This window comes from Brachionichthys hirsutus, chromosome 4, assembly GCF_040956055.1.
Source record: "Brachionichthys hirsutus isolate HB-005 chromosome 4, CSIRO-AGI_Bhir_v1, whole genome shotgun sequence".
Lineage (NCBI taxonomy): Eukaryota > Metazoa > Chordata > Actinopteri > Lophiiformes > Brachionichthyidae > Brachionichthys > Brachionichthys hirsutus.
The window spans coordinates 7,003,445-7,025,072 of record NC_090900.1 but is presented as its reverse complement, the minus strand read 5'-3'; the positions used below and the strand labels follow the sequence as shown (position 1 = coordinate 7,025,072).

General features: G+C 45.1%; 1 protein-coding gene across 1 annotated transcript; it reads right to left on the bottom strand.

Moving 5' to 3' along the window:
• Window positions 1-3,609: 3,609 nt before the first annotated feature.
• atxn2 (ataxin 2) lies at window positions 3,610-21,429 on the bottom strand. Its single transcript, XM_068761102.1, has 25 exons — window positions 21,320-21,429; window positions 20,069-20,099; window positions 19,726-19,785; window positions 19,269-19,340; window positions 18,178-18,343; window positions 16,478-16,602; window positions 16,224-16,315; window positions 15,810-15,998; window positions 14,564-14,736; window positions 13,916-14,164; window positions 12,146-12,331; window positions 11,752-11,931; window positions 11,446-11,553; window positions 10,744-10,814; window positions 10,275-10,627; window positions 9,614-9,677; window positions 9,376-9,522; window positions 8,301-8,318; window positions 7,760-7,832; window positions 6,606-6,799; window positions 5,485-5,611; window positions 5,223-5,414; window positions 4,938-5,149; window positions 4,210-4,387; window positions 3,610-3,765 (listed from the first exon to the last, which is right to left on the bottom strand). The coding sequence occupies exons 1-25, from the start codon at window positions 21,427-21,429 to the stop codon at window positions 3,737-3,739; spliced, it is 3,399 nt and encodes a 1,132-aa protein (XP_068617203.1). The 3' UTR covers window positions 3,610-3,736.
• Window positions 21,430-21,628: the final 199 nt, after the last annotated feature.

The following is a 21,628-nucleotide window of genomic DNA, read 5'->3' as shown; positions in this document are numbered from 1 at the left end:
ATACGCAGATTTTTATCTTCGGCTTGAGATGGTGCTTTGTTTTTGTTTTTGTTTTTTTGCCTCTGCCGCTCGGACAGCTTGAGTCCATGTCTGGCCATGAACTTAAAGCATCCTCATCTCCATATCTGAAGTATTAACATCACAGAAGTCACTCGGAGCGCTTTCATTTCCTTTGAACCTTCACTCAGGCAAATACAGAAGAGAGAAAACACATTTTCCCTTTCATGGAGTGTCTCGGAATGTCACGTGCTGCTTTTTTTTGTTTTCAAAGGCAAAATGTGCAATTAAAAGAAACACGTTGACAGGATGTGTCGGGGTGGCGCAGTGGTAAGCGCTGCTGCCTCACGGCAAGAAGGTCACTGGTTCAAATCCAATCTGTGAGGAGCTCCCACCACCAAAAACATGCAAGTTAGGTGGATTGTGTGGCCCTGCGATGTCCAGGGTGTACCCTGTCCCTCGCCCACTGACCCCCCCCCCCCCGTATTTAATCAGCACTGCAAACAGCACAGTGTTTATAGTGCTTTCGCTCGCTCTCTTATAATTTCACTCCAATTCTTTTTTTTTGGTTGGGGGGGGGGGGGTAGTAAAAATTCATCATCAAAGTAGGACTTCTCACCTCAAGGTGAACCATGAATCAGAATTGGAAGCCAGGAAGTCTGAAGTCTTGAGCTTGAGAGGAGGAAACGTTTGATGATGATTCGCCTCCTTTTGCCTTTGAGCTGTGCGGCTGATCCATCCAAGGTGACGGCTCGACGCACTGGAAGCTTCAACCTGACTTTAAAACCGCTTTCTAACCAGTTTTATTTTTGTGGTTTGGTGATTTAGCATTTAACCCTTAAGGGATCCGAAAGTCAGAGGGAAGTGATACGCGACTCCTTAAAGACAGAAGCGACTCTGTAAACATGAACATTTATTTTCTTACGGATTCAGACAAATCCTGATTCTTGGAGTAGCTTCGTGTCTCAGGTTTTTTTTACACTGATAGCATTAATTATTGTTCTAATATTTTCTCTATAGCTTCACCACAGCGATGCAGAAAAACTGAAGGATTGTGAAAATAATGTGTTTTTACACTCGTTGTAACAAGGCTTTAACGAGAAAAGTGTGCTTCGGTCAACTCAGGGGTGTAAGAGCTGCCATACGATGTTCTATCAGAGACTACACACATGAATAAATGAGCCTTTTCCAAAGCTACCATCCCTAACTGGTTGGTTTTTGGCAGATCTCAGCTCCTTCAGAAGCAGCCGATTCTCACCCAGAAGCCATTCAGACTCTGTCTTGATCCGTCTGTGGCCTCGCCAGATGTGTGTCAAAACTCAGATCTTATGACCACTTTCACATCAAGCCGTGTTTGTGACGTGCACCAAAGATGAAATATCAAATGATCTGTAATGTTACAAATGACTGAAGCGTCGCTTCTGTTAGCTGTGATGTGTGTTATAATTAGGGAGAAGGCGAGCTAGGATGTGTGTGTGTGTGTGTGTGCGCGTCGTCTTGCTTTAACACTAACTTTAGCAGTTGATTTATAAGAGTCACCTCGAGCACACTTATGCTTCATCGATGGTGTCGACCAGATTCTGTCTCTCTTCCCTGAACCTTTTATTTTTAGACCACAGCTTCATTTTCTCATGAACATGACCAGAGTGAAGTCCACTGCGACGAACTCCTCTTGTCACGCTGTTAGTCAGGTTTGTTTACCAAAGGAACATTTTACAATGGTTGTGTGGTTCTCTTTATCATCAAGACTGACATCTTTAAAGTGTTTATAAGAGTAACAGAAAAAAACAAGGATGTTTTGGGCAAATGTACGGTTTGTCTTCCTGCCTTTATGTGCCTGAGTCTAAATACATTCCTCATCACCTCTGTCTCCCTTCTGCTAAAGAAAAGTAACGGTAACAATATTTTGTCCAAGCCCCCCCCCCCCCCCCGTCTTTGCCGATTCAGTTTTTCCTGGGGGAGGACTGTGCCTTTGCCAGAAAGCTGCTGTTACTTTTCCCTTTTTCGATAAAAGCTCGGGGTGTGATGTGGTGCCGAGCTTGAATAGTGCAATATAAGAGATGAAGTGTGCTTCACACCTTTCTGTGCATGCAGGGTTCAATTCAGTGTTTGCATCTGTTCATAGACAGAGGGGAAAAAAGATTGACAAATGCCAAAGTTCCCATTCTCTATTAAAAGCCAGCGTCGCTTTCCTCCTCTCATTGCTTCATGGCTTTTGCTTCTCGGTTCACTCCAGTTTGTCTGCAAGAATCGAGTCAAAGCTGAGCCCCGAGCACCTCAGGAATCTCCTGTCCATGTTTTAGAAAAGTGTCCAGGTGATGAATGCGATCTTTCTCAATACTGTTTCCTTCTGTTTAACATAGCACTGTAAACATTTCAGTCCCACCGAGAAAGCCGAGAACCACAACACAGCTTTTAAGAATCTGTCGCTCTCCTTTCAGTACTAAGCATCTAAATTATATTGAATATATATATATCAAACTGTATATTTGACTTTTGTAAAAATAAACCTATCCGTAAAAATATTTCACATGATCATTTTGAAGTCTGTTCTTCTAGGACACGCTGTACATGTGAACGAGCATGTGATGAACCGGCACAAGAGAAGAGTCTCTGCTCAGGTGATGAGTTCAGAGACGCTTCGGATAAATGCAACGTCAACACGAGTTACTTTAGACAGGGTGAATTTGCCTGGGTCTATGTCAGCCCTGTGAGAAACTGCCCTGCTTCTTGCCCCGTGACAGCAGTGAGGGGCAAGAAGGGGCTGAATCTGAGAAGCAGTGAACGGGTCTGCTCGGGTGGAGTTTAAAAGCCCATCAAGTTGAAGCAAATTCCTGCTGCCACATAGTGATCCATCCCGTTTTTTGGGGGGAGGGGGGCAAACACAAAGACGGAGCCTTCATGAGTATTTACGGCAGCAGGACTGACGACAATCTTTATCGCCATTCATGTAATAAACATGAGAAAAACCAAAGACGTTCCAGTTTTTAAAACTTTTTTATTGTTTTTAACATTTTTTTTGCTCATTTTTAAAAATTATATTATCTACAAAGTAAAAGTCTTAACTTAAAAGTTATAAGGGTTAGGTGAGAAGTGGGATCCGGTCACCTCAGCCATTATAATTTCATAAATAACACTTCTGTCCCTCTTGGCTGCCAAAACGTGTTCATTTCACAGGAAGTTTCTCGTCGTGTTTCGTTTTTTAGTTTGGTTAGACACCTTTTCATGTAGTCTGGAAACAGAACGCAGCACATAGCAGCAAAAAACAGCAGGATTAATACTGTCTAAAAGTTGGAAGTTTCTTTTTTTGTAAGGTGCACACAAAGTACAAATTCCAGCTGAATTTTCTTCAGTCTCACCGATTGGTTAGCCTCTTTACCTCTTTCATGTCCTACTTGGACAGCTGACTCGAATTGGAATTTGGAACCCCTGAACGTGTGTCTATGTGGGTGTTTTACTTGTGATTATCGGTGTGCTTGTGTGTGTGTGTGTGTGTGTGTGTGTGTGAGGACAGGGGCTGAATAGGAACAGTCTTGTCTGGTAAAACTCTAGCCTGTTAAAACATGTCACCGCATCAACCTGTTAGCATTCTTATTGCCTAGTCTGGGAGGGGAGGGACGAGAAGCATGTCTGGGGAGGATGAAAGGAGGCTTCTCGTTCTGTTCATCGCCTGGTTGTGACGGCTGGGGTTGGGAAGTCCGACACAGAGCGGCACCATCGGCTCGCCGGCGCCCTCCGTCTACAGCTGCTGCTGGTGATGAGCCTGAACTGCAGCGAGGAGACAAAAGGGAGGGAAAATCAAACTCGACTAAATCGAAGATCGTCCACGTCAACATGAATCCCAGTCTGCGCCGGGCGAAGGGGAACGCGTTTCAGTGAGCCCATTTGTGTGTCAGAAATAATCGAAAAACAGATTTTCCGTTCTAAAACACAAAAACCACAGTTGACACACAAAATGTTTTTTTTTTTCCTGGCCAAAAAGAGAGAAGTGAAATTCAACACACATTCTTACTTTCCATTTAGAATACGACAAATATACACTTAAAAATATCTGAAACAGGATATGATGGCTACAGATCAAAATGCTCACGCAGGATTAACGGCACGCCAGAGACGCTCGAGCTCAAGAAAAACTTCAGATTTGTGTGTTTAATGTAAGCATCGATCTTTTCTGAGGATCCTGCATCCTCGGCAGCGAATAAAGGAACCTACCTTGCGGATGTGCCAGGTAGGAAAAATGCGTCGTGGAGGAAACGGGAATGGGGTTGAGGGCCGTCTGGGGCATGGGCGGCTGCGGACCGCCTGGATGACCCTGGGCAGCCATGAGCATCATCGTAGGGTGGCTTTGAGCTGGGTGGTGAGACGGCACCATACCAGACTGCATATGGGCCTGGGTGTGAAAGAACGTGTGTGTGTGTGTGTGTGTGTGTGAGACAGTGTAACAGAAGGTGAGAATCGGGAGCAGAAGACAAACAGAAGAACAAAATTCAATTCAATTCAGCAACCATTGTTCGTGTACAAAAACAAAAGGATTTTCAATGACTTTCCAGGGAAACAACAATCAAACCCAAGAACTTAACATGAGACAAGGATCAAGGCTCTTCGCCGTTACAACACAGCGAATGCTTTCGATAGATTATAAATGTGATAAGAACAAAATGTGTTTCGTGCCGGAGGTTCCTCAGAGAGCGAACAGTCTCTCCCGCTGAGCATTTTTGTGCAGCGGCTCTGGATTTAGCCGGCGAGCTCGGATTTTGGAATAAAGGTTTATTTGTAGAAGCACAAAGGTCCTAAATCTGTCAGCTTCATAGCTCGACTCAGGAAGCTGCACAGCAGCATGAGGAGTAAGATAACCTGGTCTGACTCCATGCCCCCCCCCCCCCCCCCACCCCCGCGCGCCAATGAAAGGACCAACCAGCGTTTACATCGAACTAACTCACCTGCTGCACGTGTGCCATGTGGTTGTGGTTGTAGCCGTGCTGCACCTGCTGGGGGTGGATATAGACCGTCTGCTGGGCAGAGGGGAACGATGCCTGGGGCGACTGGGGGTTGGGCCCCGGGGTCATCGAGGGGGGCGTGGCCGCCAAAGCCGAGTACATCTGCTGCTGCGGAGCCTGGTTGGCCAGGTGGAGGGCCTGGGCTGCAGCTACCGCTACAGCACAACGCCTACCGTTACACACAACACTAGAATGTCAACATGTCACCGTCCAGCCGACCACACCCACCTGCTGCTGCCTGCTGGTGCTGCTGGTGCTGGACCGGGCTGGCAGCCGGGTGACTAGGGGGCCCGCCGTGTTGTGGGGGCCCACCTTGCTGACCTTGACCCGTGGGCGTGGCAGAGGGCTGGGGGTGCTGTGGGTGAGGGTGCAAGGTGGCGCTGGGGTGCGGGTACTGCTGAGGCATCGGCCCTGGAGACACTAAACACAGGAGTGAGGACGAGAAGGACCGAAGGACAACACAAACCGCCGGACGCGGGGGCTGACGTACCATACATGGTGTGTGTCTGCTCTGGGTACTGCGTCGTGGAGGAAGAGACGAGACCGGGCTGACCATGTGTGGGCGGGGCCATCATCCTGGCACCGCCCTGCATTACCGGACTGAAGACATGCTGAGCCTGGGGACAGAGGGACAGACAGGAGGGCAGCATCAGCACACTGGCTTGGGTTTATCACATGGGAGAATTCCTGTTTTTATGGAGGACAAGGATCAAGAGGGACATCAAAGACATTAGTGTTAATGTTCTTAAACTTGTGACAGGAAAAGTCTAAAAATGACCTCAATACACAAAAGACACCCCCCCAGAGCTGACTCGGTGCTAAACAACATGCTGACGGGATCGCCCGGCCTTGGGGGAGGCGTGCATCCGGCCATTCTGGTTGTGCAGACTTTTTTGACACTTTAAGCAACTGAAGTGAATTTAGCATCTAGCATTTAGCATTTGTTCGTCCCTCTCTTTAGCTCATCCCATTAATAGTGTGAACATAGCCACATAATAACATTCCGTTTCCTCATCAGCGTGTTACCCTGAAACATCCTGAAGCCAGTCGCTTCAGGATGCGTGTGTGTGCGTGTGTGTGCGTGTCTGTGTGTATGTGTGTGTGTGCGCAGACCCTCGTTCTCTCACTGCTCGCTTGCAAAGAGGTTAACACTTCAGGTGTACGGAGGCAGGGGAGCGCCGCGGCCTCCGGCAGGCATCCGTCACACTGACGGCTGCTACCGAGCGGCCGAATGAGACAAAGACGTCCAGCACTAAACTATCGGCAGCAGGGTAGCCATGGCGATGAAGCCGACTGCTCGCTCAAAGGCTGCTGCATTTTGATTTCATATTTTAGTCAGCCTTGATGTTGAAGTAAATCAGATATTTACAGTGTACAGAAGTAACCGTGCATTTATGCACAAATATTATTCAGTAGATACTTGAATCCTATCCTGCTGTTTTTTACCAAACACCTGGTGCAAAGGGTGCATTCTTAAGCTTTTCTAACTTCTTCTTTTCAACGCCAAGGAGCTGTATTAGCGCCCCCTCTGGTGGAGGTAATTCCGTGCAGCCCAGGGGAAAGCCCTTTTTTAGTAGGGTATGGCCTCTGTGCTGCTGATGGCTCTTATACCTGTGATTGGTAATGCGCCATCTGCTGGACCAGCGGCTGACTGGCGAACTGCTGCGGGCTGCAGGTGAAGTACTGAGCAGAGTAGGCGGGGCTCTGTGCTACTATTGGTGGTCCCGCCGCCGTCGCTGGGTGCATCATGCCGGGGGTGCCCGGGGGATGGTGTTGGTCTGACCTCTGTTGGGGCATGTTGGGTACTGGAGGTTCATATAAAGCAGTTACATAGAGAACAACATCTCTTTAATGTTAACCAAACACAATCACGGAGGAAAAACTGATTGCTAATCCTGGAAAAGGCCAATTATTGATCAAAGGGAACTGAATATAGAAAGATAGACTAACCCATCCTATTGAACGCATCTTTGGAAGTTTTAACTTACTGTAATGAAAGATTTCAAGCATTCCAAAAAAATATATATTTTCTTTTCCCTTTTAAAATGAATAAATAAAAACCCCTAATCTGAAGTACGGACCCTTTTCGCACCGCCGCCTTGTCAGTTACAAAAACACTGCATGTCCTGCAACTCCACACACTCGAGTTTAAAACTATGGTAACATCGAGAAAGAGACATTTCGGCACCCGTTTAATCAACAGTGCGTCTGAAACTAGTCTGCAGAGAGCTTCAGTGAGACAGACAGAGGTCATTCCTGTGAGAATGTGATCCTCACAGCTCAGATCTGTTTCATTAAATGAAGCCATATTAAGAATAACTTCATCCAGTTGATTTTTTTTTAGCTTTAGCCTTAAGAAGTGATAGGAATCATTTCCTGAACGTGAGCAGCTGTCAGGCTCTTTCAGCAGCTCGTCAATGACAACAATCATTTTGGACCGACTGATGATTCCGAAACGCAGTCTGCTACGGGACGCCGCCTTCTACTCGTTTAACTCAGTGACAAATGTATTATTTACTACCGCAACACAATTCCTCTAGAACAAAAGCGGGTCTTCCTATGCTTAAAAATGACAAAACCCAAAATAAACAGTCACTATGAAGAGATTTCTAATGTGAAATTATAAAAGTCTTAATAATCCAGCTGGCCAGAAAATCCAGCTGGCCAGCATGTGGTATTTTAATCTTCCAAAGCAGACCCGTTTCATAAACTTCAGAGAAGAGAGAAAGAAACGGGTAAAAGATCAATATTCTAATAGTTCTCACCTTTACCTGGTCTGTAGGGTTTGGACTGGCTGACTGTCATATGAGGCATCTGAACCTGGTACATCGCTGGAGACTGAAGCGAGGACAGCAGATGAAGAACAGAGGTTTATACTCAAGCTTCTGAGCAAACTGCATTATCATTTCTACGAGCATTTAAAGCAGCTACGTGTGTGTGTGGGGGACTTTTTATTTTTTACTGTGGCTGCTTCAATAGCAAACCAATCAGACAAGAAATAGCTCAACATCCTCAAAATGTGCATGTGAGGTTAGCGATAATCTCGCACCTGTGTTTTCTATGAATGGGTAGAAATCATATTTTGAAATATTGCATTAAAATACAAACAGTACTGCAGCATAAAGCCGGAACTCCTATTGGCTCAGAACCGTTTGTTGAAATGAAGCCAATAGAAATCAGGTGACGAGTACATTGCAATAGGAAGTCGGCAAACCAACATCTGATGGAACTATTCAACAAGCATGCACAACATATCAGTACTGATTGGGCTTTAAAAATAAAAAAAGATTAAAAGAATTCACAAACCTTCCATATTATGCTTTTCTAATGAAGCAAGAGAGAGGAGGAGGAGGAGGAGGAGGAGGAGGGGGAGGAGGAGAAAGGAAAAAAGAACCACTCTTTAGTTGTTCACCAGCATATTTTATGTGTTACATCTGTCTCATGTTGGCTCACCAAGCGTTTCTCAAAGCAAGACGGGAAATCTATTGATTTATTACAAATAGCTTTCCGGGCCGTCCTGAATGCATCTGTTTAAGGCTTTGAAGCTTCAATGGGGGAACCACAGCCAACAGATGAGCCGTTTCTACCTGCGCCAATTAATAGCAGGCACGTAAATCTACCTGCATCACCTAGTCCAGGTTCGTACAGTGAAACTGCTTGAAGACTTCTGGCTAGAAATCTCCATTCCTGATTGAATTGGTCTGGACTGCAGCTGGATTTGTCCTGATGCATCTTCAGCTCTGTCAGAGCAAGTTCAAGGTTTTATTCTGTTCTCTTTTGCACATTTCCATGTAGTTTGTCAAAAATTATAAAATCACTTTTTGCTGCTCAGAATGTACCACTTTAATAAAAGCAGACGCCAATCATTAAAACAGATTGTTACAGAAAAAGAGACGCATTAAGAATCACCCGGAGAGCCAGCCCAGCACCACAAAGTAAAAGTCTACACAGCATAAAGGGAACAAGGCACCTTGTTGTTATTTCCCAATAAGTTTTACAAATGATTGCACTCAGTGCTTTGAGCATTTAAATAACAGCAAAAGTTTGCACACCCTTTTCTTTTCTCTAACCCTAACCCTCTAAACATTTGTAGGGTTTTTTACTCCATACGGTTACATAAACATTTCAAAATAATTCAGATAAAGTTGGGAAGATGGCATGAGGTGATGAAGGAAGCGCGTACGATGCATTTCACGGTGTAAAAGGAACAAAAAAAGAAAACAAAAGACCGAACGCAAGGAAATAAAATTTGGCGAAGATCGTGAAGCACTAGAGATGAATCAAAGGCAGAAAAGGAAAATATGAGGGAAGCTGGTAGAATACATGATTTTTGACGATGCTCGGGGTGATCCATTTGTCAGCGTGCATGTGAGGATCTCACCTGCACTCCAGGACTGACTGGTGTGAGGGGATACATCTGGGGGAAGCAGACGGTCTGGCCATAGACAGCCGGGGGCTGCTGGACCATGATGGAAGGACTGGGCTGGCCCTGAGGCCGGGGAGGCGTTGGGGTGCTGGCTGGTTTGGGCTGAAGAAAGAACAAATAAACAGTCTGAGCCATCAGAAATATTCCAGTAACGATCTCAGTTTGCTCGCTGTCCATCGCTGGCCTGACTGACCTGCGTATTGAACCTGGGCTTGAATTCATTAGCATTTGGGTTCAGAGTTGATTTTCTTACTTGACTGCAGAAGAGGGGGGGGGGAACAGCAGAAAAATTAACATTGAAAGAGGCAGCTTGTAAAACATGGACGAGCTTTGGGTTGAATATTCATGATATAAAAATTTGCCTGCTGAAAATAAAAGAAGCTTTTGCCTCTTAAGGTGTGAGAAGACGGGCCACAGCTAACTAGATAGCATGCTAACGTCAGTGAATATCTTCTCATTAGGCTCAACAATGTTCATTCTTCGCAGAACTTAAGATTCAGGGCACATCTCACAACCGATAAAGGATCTGTCTGGAAACATTATCCTTTTGTAATTAAGGTCGAGCAAAAAGCTCTGTAATTTCCTAGATCTGCTGAGAGTCGCAGTTTAATTATTATTTTTAACTGAACTCGGGCTAAATGTGGTGCTCACTGGGGAATAGTTCCATTGATACATTTCTACAGTGTAACAAGCACATTGATAGGTTTTTAATATTGCATTAATGGCAATGGAAATCAAAATAAATCAGGATTTATCTATGGATTTGAGTCTATTATTAAGTCTATTATTAAGTCTATTTTTGATCACCAGATGTCACACATTTGTACAGTCTGTCCTCTAAAACTTGAACTCACTCTTGTACCGCCTCTTTTCTCTCCTCCTTCTCTTCCTGCTTGGGTCCGCTGAATGTGCAAGTGGCCGTCGTCTGAACGCCCTGTGATGTCACGTCCAGCCCCGCCCTCTTCTGGTCCGGGACTGAAAGAGATGGGGACAGCGCAGCTGGGCTGCCAGGCTTACTGGTGCTTGTGGTGGTGATGGATGGAGCTGGGCTACCGGCAGCAATCACTACTACATCCTCTCCACTTCCCTCCCGGCCAGCTGTGGACGCTTTGTCCAGGGGAAGGTCTTTAGTCTTGTCTGCTGACTCTCGGGGGGGCTTGGTCGTGATCTGGTCAAAAGCTGGGTCTGAATTTGCGCTCGACTGCAACTGAAAGGAGGAAGACGAAAATAAGCAGATGGGCACAAATAAGCTCGAGAACAGTCTCAGAAAATGAACTTAATCAGGTCAGATCTGTATCTCGTTTAAAAAAGGAAGGCACTTACCCTAAAATCTACACTAAATTTCTTTAAATTATCTATTTGCTTTCTGTGGTCTGGTGGCATAGAAGCGGGACCTGTCAGGTGAGGAGAGAGAGGAAAACATGACAAATGGTTTTGATCATTACTGTACAGATTAAGATTCTGCACAACAGAATTTAACAAAACCAAAATGACTTATAACTCATTTTGTTTCACGTGTTATGAGAGGGATTATATAGCAGCTTAGTTCTGAAATGTGCTGTAGAAATTATTGGATGTGAAGCATTAACTACTCAAGAAAGGCATGCACATCTGTGTGAACTGCAGGGCGAAAGGCTGTGACATTTTCACAACACTCTGAGCATCCAACCCAAATCAGAAGGCTTTACAAAGCAGTCAGTAGCAGCTAGCAGCTAACACAGAAGAAAATCAACCAAATATGTCTTCAAATTGAGAAGACAAGTGTTTGGAATGTTACCGGAGGACGAGATCAACAGTCACGCAACAAGGAAAGTAGATCTTCCCCCCCCCATATTAACCCATTCTTTACAAACGCACACGTTAGATGCCACACTCTACCCCAAAGCTGTTAGGCTAAATACCAAGCGTCCCATGATCGCAAGTCGCTGCAGAAAGTTCACGGCAAGGATAATAGAAGCAATGAATTGTCTCATTACCAGCCTTCTGAAGCTGTGTCTCTGAAGAGAACACTGCTATCTCCCGTACCTTTGCAGACTGGTCTAGTGATACAAGGTGAGCTGTCCAAGGGCTTAATGTTCTCTTTGTTTGCTGTAGGGGACGTTTGTCTTGTCTCCTGGACGCGACACTCTTTTACTGTAGGAGAAAAAAAATATCATCTGTTAACTCGACGTAAGAAATAGGAGCAAAGATTGGTGAACGATGTCCGTTGAGGTGGGAGAACCTTCCTTAAAGCGACAAAAGCAAGTCCAAAGAAACAACAAGGACATTTCATATCACAGTGAGCATTCCTCAGTTAATCCTGGTGAAACTGTGGGCTGGCTCCAAACTTGCCTTCTCCTGATGGAGATGCTACCGTGTTGGGGGCGGGGCTAGCAGCAGTAGGAGAGGAAGCTGATGTTGGTGTAGCAGCGTTTTCCAGGGAAACAGTTCCTGTCTGAGGCGACTGAAGAGAGGAGGAGCCAGCGGAGGCTCCGCCCACACTGTTCTGCCGTGGGGATCGAGGCCTGTGCGCTAAGGGGGAAGGAGAAAAGAGATTTTGTTGATTACGTTTGCTTATGTCATTCAAAGATGGCCATCCACCTTCATTCACGCTTCACAAGACAAAATGAGAGGTCGGGGTTGGAAAAAAAAAAGGATGGGAAATACTGAAGAACTATTTTACGTGCCATTCAAATCCCATAACTCCTTATCTCAATTATAGTATCACAAATATGAGCCACTCTACCTCCACTAACGACAGAGGACCATGTCCCTCCAGAGGAGTTGTTCCTGTTTGGAGGAGTTGCCGGAACCTCGCCAGAGGCATTGTGGGAAATTAAGTCAACTCCCGGGGGGACTGCAGCGGTCCGGCACGGTGGCACTCTGTGAGCGCGAGGCGTCCGCTGGGATTTGGGCGACATCCTGGGCGGCCCTGGAATGAAGACAGATGAAGACGGACACAGCTCCATAAACCGCCGGTGGAAGCGAGGCTAACAGAACAAATTCTAATTCTGCTAACAGAGATAGTTCGCTGGCTGGACACTGGGCAGATGTCACCATTTCACATACCAAGTCTGATGTTTCATCATCGCGCCTGGATCTAACTCAAGCAGCTGATGGCCAAGGATTCTGCCGCTATGCAGCAGCGCCCGACATTAAGGGGCGGGACTTCACCCGGCGGCCAAAGCAAGCTGCGTTCAGGCAAGTAGAATTCCACTTGCATTATTTGTGCGTCTCATTCCTGAACACAGAGTAGCTCTTTCTGTGCACAGACAACGGTTTGTTGCAAGTGGATGAATTCTCCTTTGAAGCAAAAAATATTCTTAAGCCTTAACCTGAGTGGCAAAATCTACTCTGCTTTTAAGAAAGCAATCCTGATTGGCTGTTTGGTTTCCAATTAGGTCACTAGTAGAATCACCCACATTCCTGAAGTAGTTTAAAAGAAACTCGTTTTACTTCAACTGGATGACAAGATATTTTCAGTTTATATCTATCATTTTATTACACATTTGTTGAGTGCTCATAGTGCTGTCACCGTATCTCTACATTCCACTGGCCATCGTCGCCTACGTAACGAGTTTAACAATTCTTTCCCCAAAATCTATATCCGTGTCGTGCCATCGTGCAGCTGAGATGTTTGTTTTTTTAACTCACAAAAACCATTAACCTCTGCAGTGATTGTATCTAAACATAAGGCTTTAAATATGACATCACACAATGCACTTTTGTGACATGCAGGTTAGTAAAAAAACAACAACTCAAAAACACACCACACATTTCAAACCAGTCATTGAAGTGAGAGATGAGAAAGATGGAAAGTGGAGGTGGGTGATGTGAAACATACGTCTGAAGCATTGACTGTCCAGCAGAGTGTCTGCAAAGTGCTTCTCGAGGACAGCGGTGAGTGCAGCTCAAACTACGGAAGACGGGCCTCTGCTAATGGTGAGGAAAATGTACGCGTGCCCAAAAAGTCTGCTCAATGTTTCTAACTGTCCCCTAACTTGCTGCATGCTCTAACTTTACAACTCCGCAGCAATGCAATGTTATTACAGGTGTAATTACAGATCCCACATCTGGCATCAGGTACATTGAGCTTCATCAGAGGTGCAGCAAGCATAAAACTATTTAGGCAGAAGAGGTCAACGGCAGGATGCTAGAAAGGCTTTGGGTGCCACAACACTTGCTGACTAGAAAGCACGGCACAAATAGTTGTGCACCCCACATGCCGAGGTGAAGCCGCCTGGTGCACTGACTGAGGGTCGGCTTAGGACCTCTGCAAAAGACTCGAGTTCTATTTGTCTGAACTTAACAAACATAACCCCGAATTAAGAAGCTGCTTCGTCTATTTATGTCGCTCTATACTCGACCTGGGAAAACGTAGTTATGAAAGGAGCTTCATTATCTTATTTTGAAGGCATCTTAAGAGCTGAGAGGGAATTTGGCTCCATATTGAGCTCACTCCATCCACCTTCTATTCGTGCCTTTGCCCAGGTCTACTCCACACTAACGTGGGTACCTTCAGATGACATGCGTTTGGGCAGAGTGGAGGCCGGCGACGAGGGCCCGTGGGGCGAAAAGGAGGTTGAGGAGGAAGGATAAGAGGAGTGGAATGAATGAGAGGGAGGCCTGGAAGGTCGAGAGGGGGGTCTGGAGGGTGGCCTGTTGGGCGTGGTCGCCCGAGGAGGCAGGGAGGAGGGACCAGACTGGTAACGGGAAGGGGGGCGGGAGGAAGGAGACGGACAGGGTGAGGGCCAGTGGGATGAACCTAAAAGAGGGAAGGACAAACGATAAAAGGATGACAACCAGCAGATGATAACCAGTTAAAAGTGGGGAAAACAAAGGTGTGGCAGGAACAAAAACAGGCTGGAGATTACGGTAACAAATATGAGAAAGAATAGCAAGTTGGGAAAAACATTGCTTAAGTAAAGAACAACAAATGCATAAAATGTATTAACAGCAACAGAAAACATGAAAGTCCTAAAGCCAAATGATTTATATTAGTCGAGGAGCAGAAACTAAAACTATCTCTGCCGTTAACGGCGACAAATTCACAGAGAAACCAATGCACATGTGTGTGTGAGAAATATTTTAAATATATATATATATATATGTAATGTGCAGCAACATCACACCTACTGTGTGTGTGTGTGATATGAAAACGCACCTCCATTAACCACCCGCTGCTCGGCCCCAGCGCTGGGACTGTAGTCGTGAGGTCCTGGCCGAGGAGCTGAGGGACCGGAGGCGCTCTGAGCAAGACGAGACGAATTCTGACGTCCCGGGCCCCAAGACATCGCCTCCCTGTTCCTCTGACCTGGGGGAATGTACTTATTCTCTCTGGGTGCCGCGCGCACACACACACACACACACACACACACAGAAACAACTGTCACGATAGCAAATGGGAGGATATCATTCTACATTGTGTTACATTTGACTAAGTACTAAAATGAGCGTGCTCTCCTTCTGCAGAGGAAGCATTTGTTCTGGGAGAGGCTGCTGTCTGCTCACCGTCTCCGTGTCCCTGCTATGTTGGAACTCGCTGTTAAAGCAAGAGCCTTTAAACCGCATTATGTACTGAACACACAGCAGCTGTACTTGTGCTCCCGTCCTTGTATACGTATATTAGAGCAACCTTTGGTCTCCATCCTTCCACTTCAATGGCGAGAGCTTAAAAGTCCTTCAAATGTAATTCTGCAAGTGCAATGTTGTACAAGTCATGCTCATGCTCGGTCATGGATCCTCCCAGAACTGCTTTATACGTATTAATATCATCATCTAATGTCAAGCACTGTACGACAGCAGTGAAGTGTGCAGTAGGAGTAACAAGGGAGCTTCGGGTAGAGGTGGGATGGCACCAGGGATCAGCTCTGAGCCCCCTTTTGTTTGCCATGGTGATGGATAGATTAAGAGATGAGGTGAGAATATGATGTTTGAAGTGGAGGTATGAAGGTGACCAGGTTGGATAGGATTAGAATGAGGCAATAAGAGGGACAGTGAAGGTAAGCCACTTTGGAGACAAGGTCAGAGAGACCAGACTTTGATGGTTTGGACATATCCAGAGGAGAGACAGGGACTATATCGGTAGAATGATGCTGAGGATGGAACTGCCAGGGAACAGGGCTAGAGGCCGACCCAGGAGAAGATACATGGACGTAGTGAGGGAGGACATGAGAGTGGCTGATGTTTGGGGAGGACGATGCAAAGGACAGGGTGAAGTGGAGAACGTTGATTTGCTGTGGCGACCCCTCAGGGGACAAACCGAGAGTACAGCAGTAGTAATGTTGGGTCTTGTTAATGCACATTAAAAACCAAATACCGGTTGTGGACATAATAATACGGATGTAATTTCAAGGCTTGTCATTATGAGAAACATGTTTTACCTGCTTGCGTCTGTGTCCTGGTCTCACCTGCTAATTGTGTGAGCCTCCCTTTCTCCTCGCACCACAGCAGTGTATTTCTCCTCCTCAGAGCGTTCATCGTTCTCCAGCGCCACACGGGCCTTGTACGTGGCACTGGCCTCGATCTCCTCCGCCAGCTGGGCAGCACGAGCCTCCCTTTTAAGGAACTCTTCGGAGTTGTCCCGTTCCAGGGGGACCCTGGGAGAGATCGGGGAGTCCGAGTCAGACATGAGAGGAAGGGTAAGAGAGGGAGTAATTAAGATTTTAGTTTGCAACTCCCATGAAAAAATGACACAGCACTAAAATATTTAAACAAGCACAATTCAATCAAAGCTAGTAATAAATATGTCATTGTTTATTCCTAAATTAACATGTAAATACATTTGAAGCAGAATGTGTTAGAAAAGGAACACAGAAACTTACGTATATGTGGACAAGCTGCTGTCGTACGTAGACAAGACTCCATACTTCTCCTCGTTGTACTTAAACATGTCATTGGGGTCCCAGCCATTCGACTGATATGAAGAGAGAGAAACATTCACAGCAGGCCCATAAATATGGATCCTTGGTGGGGCTTAGATGAGTAAACCTCTTTATCCATGTCACTGTCTAAATATTTACGAAGGCCTGAAGGATTCCACTCCACGTACTCCTGTGTGAATCGCCCGTTTTCTTACCACATCTGTATCGAGAGACTCGAGGCTGTCAGAGTTGCGGGTCTCTCCTCCATCCCAGGGCTCGAGATCCTTCTCTTTATGCTCGCCATTGATCTTACTGCTCACTGCAGCATCCGTGAAGTTGTCTGCAACACACAAAGACTGTATATTTATGCATGTTCTTTGGAGCAGACACAAAGAAGCTCATTCTGGTTATGTTTGTGCAGAAATGTGCTCAAAACGTCTGCTATGACCTCTCACAGCAAAGGCCTCTATGTGAAGGAACATTTTCTATGCGTGTGAGCTAATAGAGGAATCTTAAAGACTTCTTTGGTTGGTTCAACTGAAACAGCTGTGTTAAAAGAAAAAGAAAAGCATTAGTAGATGTGATTTAGTTTGTTTAAAAACTACAATGATATTACCTCAGATAACAGATAATAATATTTTAACACTACAGTTAAACAAAGAGGTGCAGGTGTTGCTTTCATGAGTCACAGTCTTGCACAGAACTTTCTGTTTTCTATCAAACTCTGATTTGAAGTGAAATTGGATCTAGTGAGGTTTGAAATCCAGTGACTCAGGACAACTCCAGGAAATTTGAATAATGCTCTGGGCGGATGTTACACAAAAATATTTGAACAACCCTCCATCTTCCATTAGAGTAATTGCTGTCTATGGACACATCCATTAAGAGGCTTTAGCTCTCCTAGTTCTGAACAGAAGAGAACATCTCTAGTACACCATCTACACAAAGAAACATTTACTAAAACCCTCAAGTCAAGTGGATTCATTAATCAGCAGGAACACTCGTGTTTAGATCTTTATGAGGCTAAACATGGTAAAGATTTTATCAATAACTATTTCATTTCAAAAAGCGCAACCACTGCTCAGCTGTCTCTGCCAATCACAATGCGATCCTAATTGTTTTTACCTGTTCATAAGAAAAAAGATGCCCCATCACACAGAGAATCATGCAGGTCAGATAAAGACGACTCATTTGGCACTTATTGCGTGTCCTTGCTGGACCAGGACCTTCAGACCAATCAATAACTCACATTAAGCCTTCAACGACTGGGCAGTCAGAGCAACACATAAGATTTAACTCGTGGTAAAGCCGGTGACATCACGGTAGTGAACACAGACAGAAAAGGATCACTATGCTACGTGTACGCACGTACCATTCAGTCTGGTATGTGTTTATGTGAGTGCAATAAATACAAAGAGCCCGGTTGAATTTCACAAACATTTAGTATGCACGATAACCAGACGCACGCTCAGCGTCTCCGAGACACATTATAGATATCTGGTTTCATTAGGCCTGTGAACCACAACCACGCCAAACACTCAAAGGTGATTATCACATCTGCCGTCCAACAGACGATTCCCCAACGTGGCTCCGAGTGCAGCAGCATATGACCGGTCTTATGGATGGAGGTCTGGAGGTCGGTAGTATTTAGAAACAAAAAGCAAACTCTATTTGACGCAATTAGAGCCTAAATTCAAAAAGCAAATGGAGGGAAATAGGAGAGGAGGGGGGCACCTCACTCACCTCAGCAAAACTCACAATTTGTGTATCAAGGCTTTTCAATGAATGAGAAGAGAACTGATCGGTCATTAAGTGGTTCCACACACGTTAGCCTGTTAAGTTCCTGTCTAAACAAAACAAATCAGTTTTGAAGTATAGACGGCAAATATACGGGCACATCAAGATGTTTATGTACCTATATATTCAGTACCTTTCCTGGCAAAGTTCAGGTCTACATCTTGGAAGGTCACCACTACAACATCTGAGGCCTTGAAGATGATGCTCTCCACAATGTCCTCTTTCTTGGGAGCCATGCTTGGCTCCGGGTTCTTTCTGTGGGCAGCATCCAACACCAGGTCACACTGAGAGAGCGAGAGAGAGAGAGAGAGAGCGTTATGAGAAACGGAATTAAACATGAATTCAAAAGAAAGCCCAAGCCTGAAAAAGCCAAGCCAAGAAATTAGGCAATCGAAATTTAATACTTTCAATTTGAATTGTAACTTTGGCCTATCATCACGCTCGCCTGAAACTGCAATTAATACATAAACAGAGGTATGACTAACATTTATGCAAGAATTAGTGTCACGTACCAAAACAAATGTACAGATGAAGTTGACTGTGTTTAATCAAGGTCTGTTTTGATGCCAATTCAATATTGATATTGTGAATTAGTTTAGTATCAGTGCCGTAAAAATCAGGTATGATGATGCCCTAATACAGAGGGAGAGGAATGCAGTTGCGATTACATCACAGTTTAACGGTCCTTCTTTCACACACTGTCGGAATAAAAGCCAAATCCAACACTTGGTTTTGGTCTTGAAACAAAGTGACGCATTTGTCCGTGCAAGAGCAGCAAGTTCAATTCCTTTTGCTGCAACATTCCAGTCTATATCTCATCTTTATTTCAAAACAAAAATATCAACCCTTTGAAAACTCAATGCTCGTTTCTGACAAAAGAAATCACCAACTGAAGTTAAACCCGAGCCTTGTCTTTTGAACCGGACAGGAAAATGTGCCCCGAGCTCAGGTTAAGCTTTGATTTGTCTCGCTCGCCCACAGGAGCGAGGCGGGAGAAGACTTCAACCGAAAAGGGAGAATGGTGGATCAAATAGCGTTCTTCCTTAAAAGGAGAGAGTGAAAGGGTGCCATTTGTCTAAACCACCTCAAGGGTGTAGCAGCTATCGAGTGTTGGTTGGACACCAGTTGCCCACTTAAGCTCAATCATTGGTCCAGAAAATTGCAGTGTGTGTGTGTGTGTGTGTGTGTGTGTGTGTGTGTGTTCCTTACCTCTGGACCATATGTCTTAAACACTCCTTCATAGATTGCTCCGTTTTTTACTTTCAGCTCACACTTGGCCCCCTAAAAAATAAATAGGCGTGTTATTAATCACTGTACGCAGCGTCAATGGTGATTTGTACATTCAAAAAAACAAGTCCAGAAAGCCATCTGCTGTGAAACAGATAAATGATTGATCACGCTCGTTGTTTATTCAACCAGCTGTCCTCTAAATAATCACACAGGCTCTCTTTGTCCCACAGTTGACATTTTGAAGAAATGGAATGCGGCTAAAGACAGATTGCAGCACATATTGCTGATAGAAATGTATTTAGAGAAGGCATGCTTCACATGGTGGTTTCCTCAGAGTGATCATTTTTCCATTCATTATTGTTGCTGCGCCATACATCCAAGGACGTACTAGGTGTCTGCAAAATCCTCTCAGAAGACAGAAACGTAAGAAACATACCACCACTGAAGTCAAGACATGGACCATCCTCATATTTGCATATATGCCATTGAAAATGACCTAAAGAAATGAAAACAGAGTTAACTGCTGATGCTCCCATTCACACAGACAAAATAGATTCAGCCACGCTCTCACAGCCGTGAGGCACCGATTCCATTCTGATGCATTCACTATACGAAACTAATATTTCTCTGAATTTGAGTTACATTCTTTAGTAAAACTGTATAACGTAATGTAAATGTCTGCGCAGAAATAAAAAAAAGCAGCACTGTTTCATTGTGATCGTTTTTAAACAGTAGATTCCTTTGTTCTAACTGACTTTTAAGGTGAAACTGTTACTTACTGCTGCAGGACCTTTACCGCTGTGTCTGCCCCTGGAAACAAAAAAAAAAAGAAAAACGCCATTGTTTTCAAACTCGTCATTAGCATTCAATTTCTTGCTTGCAAACTGAAACAAAGATATCTGACAGGGAAATAGTAATCATATCAGGAGGTGGATGAATTGTCATGGTACAAATTAGAGAGTTAAAGCCTAAAGAGTACGAGTGCACCATTTATTCTGACACTTTCCAGATTTCACAATATTTAACCGGTTAGAATCGTGTTCAAGAACCTGATTTGCAAACGACATTTTTTTTTTTGCAAAGCATCAGCTGGCAGAAGGCCAGGCTAGCTTCCGTTGCTATTCCACCTTCATTATACATTGTGGTAAATGGGGCTCGCTCGGACACCCAAAATTCACCAACATTAAAACGAAACTAGTCGTCTGAAACTGGAATATGTCTAAATGGCCAAACCCTATATTCGCTTTGCTTTAATGGAGGAGAGCGGCGCAAACGGGATGCTCTGTTCCGGTGATTAGCATCCTGACCTAACGAACACCATCGCAATTCCTAAAACGCATTCAGCGTATGTTAGCTTCATCGTAGACGACATGCACAGGAATGTCAAAATCCAAGGACATCATTTCACATGTGCCCCCCCCCCCCCCCCGGGGGGGCCACGCCCACCCCCCTTCTCTCGTTTGCGCAGATTGACATTACTTTCTAACCCAACTCGTTGCAGCAGCATCGCGGTAACGTGCAGGGCGACATGACAGCCGAGTGAACATGAACGCGTCGCTAACGCTGAACAGCGGCCAGGCTGCTCCGCTAGCTACCCGCAATAACTGAATGGAGCAAGTGCGCTGAATGGCAGGCGTGGGTTGACAAACAGCCCGTCAAAAAGGTGGAAATTAACACCGATCTGATAGTAAACTGATGAGCAGCGTCGTTGCTGTAAAGATGCAAAACATATTTCTGTCTTAATTCAGAGAGCTCATGTGAGATAAGGTCGAAGTTGCAGCAAAGGATGCAGGCCTCGCTAGCTGACAGCCTAGCGCTAGCGCTATGCTATGCTATATAGCATGTCGCAAGGCCCCGCGGACCTGTTCCAAACACCCAACTTATCTACGAGTTTTGAACCGTTTAAAAGAAATGACATCTCGCGAAAATCGTACAGCTGAAAATTATTGTATCCAAGTACTTAAATATGGGCACATTAAGCCTCATTTGTGTGTTTTAATTCGTTATGTTAGCGTTTAAATTTCACAGACCTGCCCAGATTCTGCCTTCCTCCGCCGCTTCCTCCTGCACCGGGGGCGGCGGCGCCAGCGGTGTTGCCACCGCCGGGCTTGCTACGATTTCCGCCGGCCTTCATTGACATTGTGATCCCATAAACGAAAACGTCGCAAAATGGCCTACTTCAAAGCGCAATTTCTTGACGACGACGCGGTGTGTTTGTGTGACAGTTCGCTGAAGTTAGTGATGCAATGGTCTTGATAGCTTTCAGGCTAACGTCAGCGTGCTTCTTGGAAGATGATGCTATGCTATGCGGCTAGCTAGCTACCTAATTTAGCAATCTG

Excerpts from the sequence above, each read along its gene's own strand:
- atxn2 (XM_068761102.1), bottom strand. The coding sequence starts at position 21,429 with ATGTCAATGAAGGCCGGCGGAAATCGTAGCAAGCCCGGCGGTGGCAAC. Across the intron at positions 10,628-10,743 it reads AATTTAGTGTAGATTTTAGG|TTGCAGTCGAGCGCAAATTC; the intron begins GTAAGTGCCTTC and ends TCCTCCTTTCAG. Across the intron at positions 3,766-4,209 it reads CTACCTGGCACATCCGCAAG|TTCAGGCTCATCACCAGCAG; the intron begins GTAGGTTCCTTT and ends TCCTCGCTGCAG.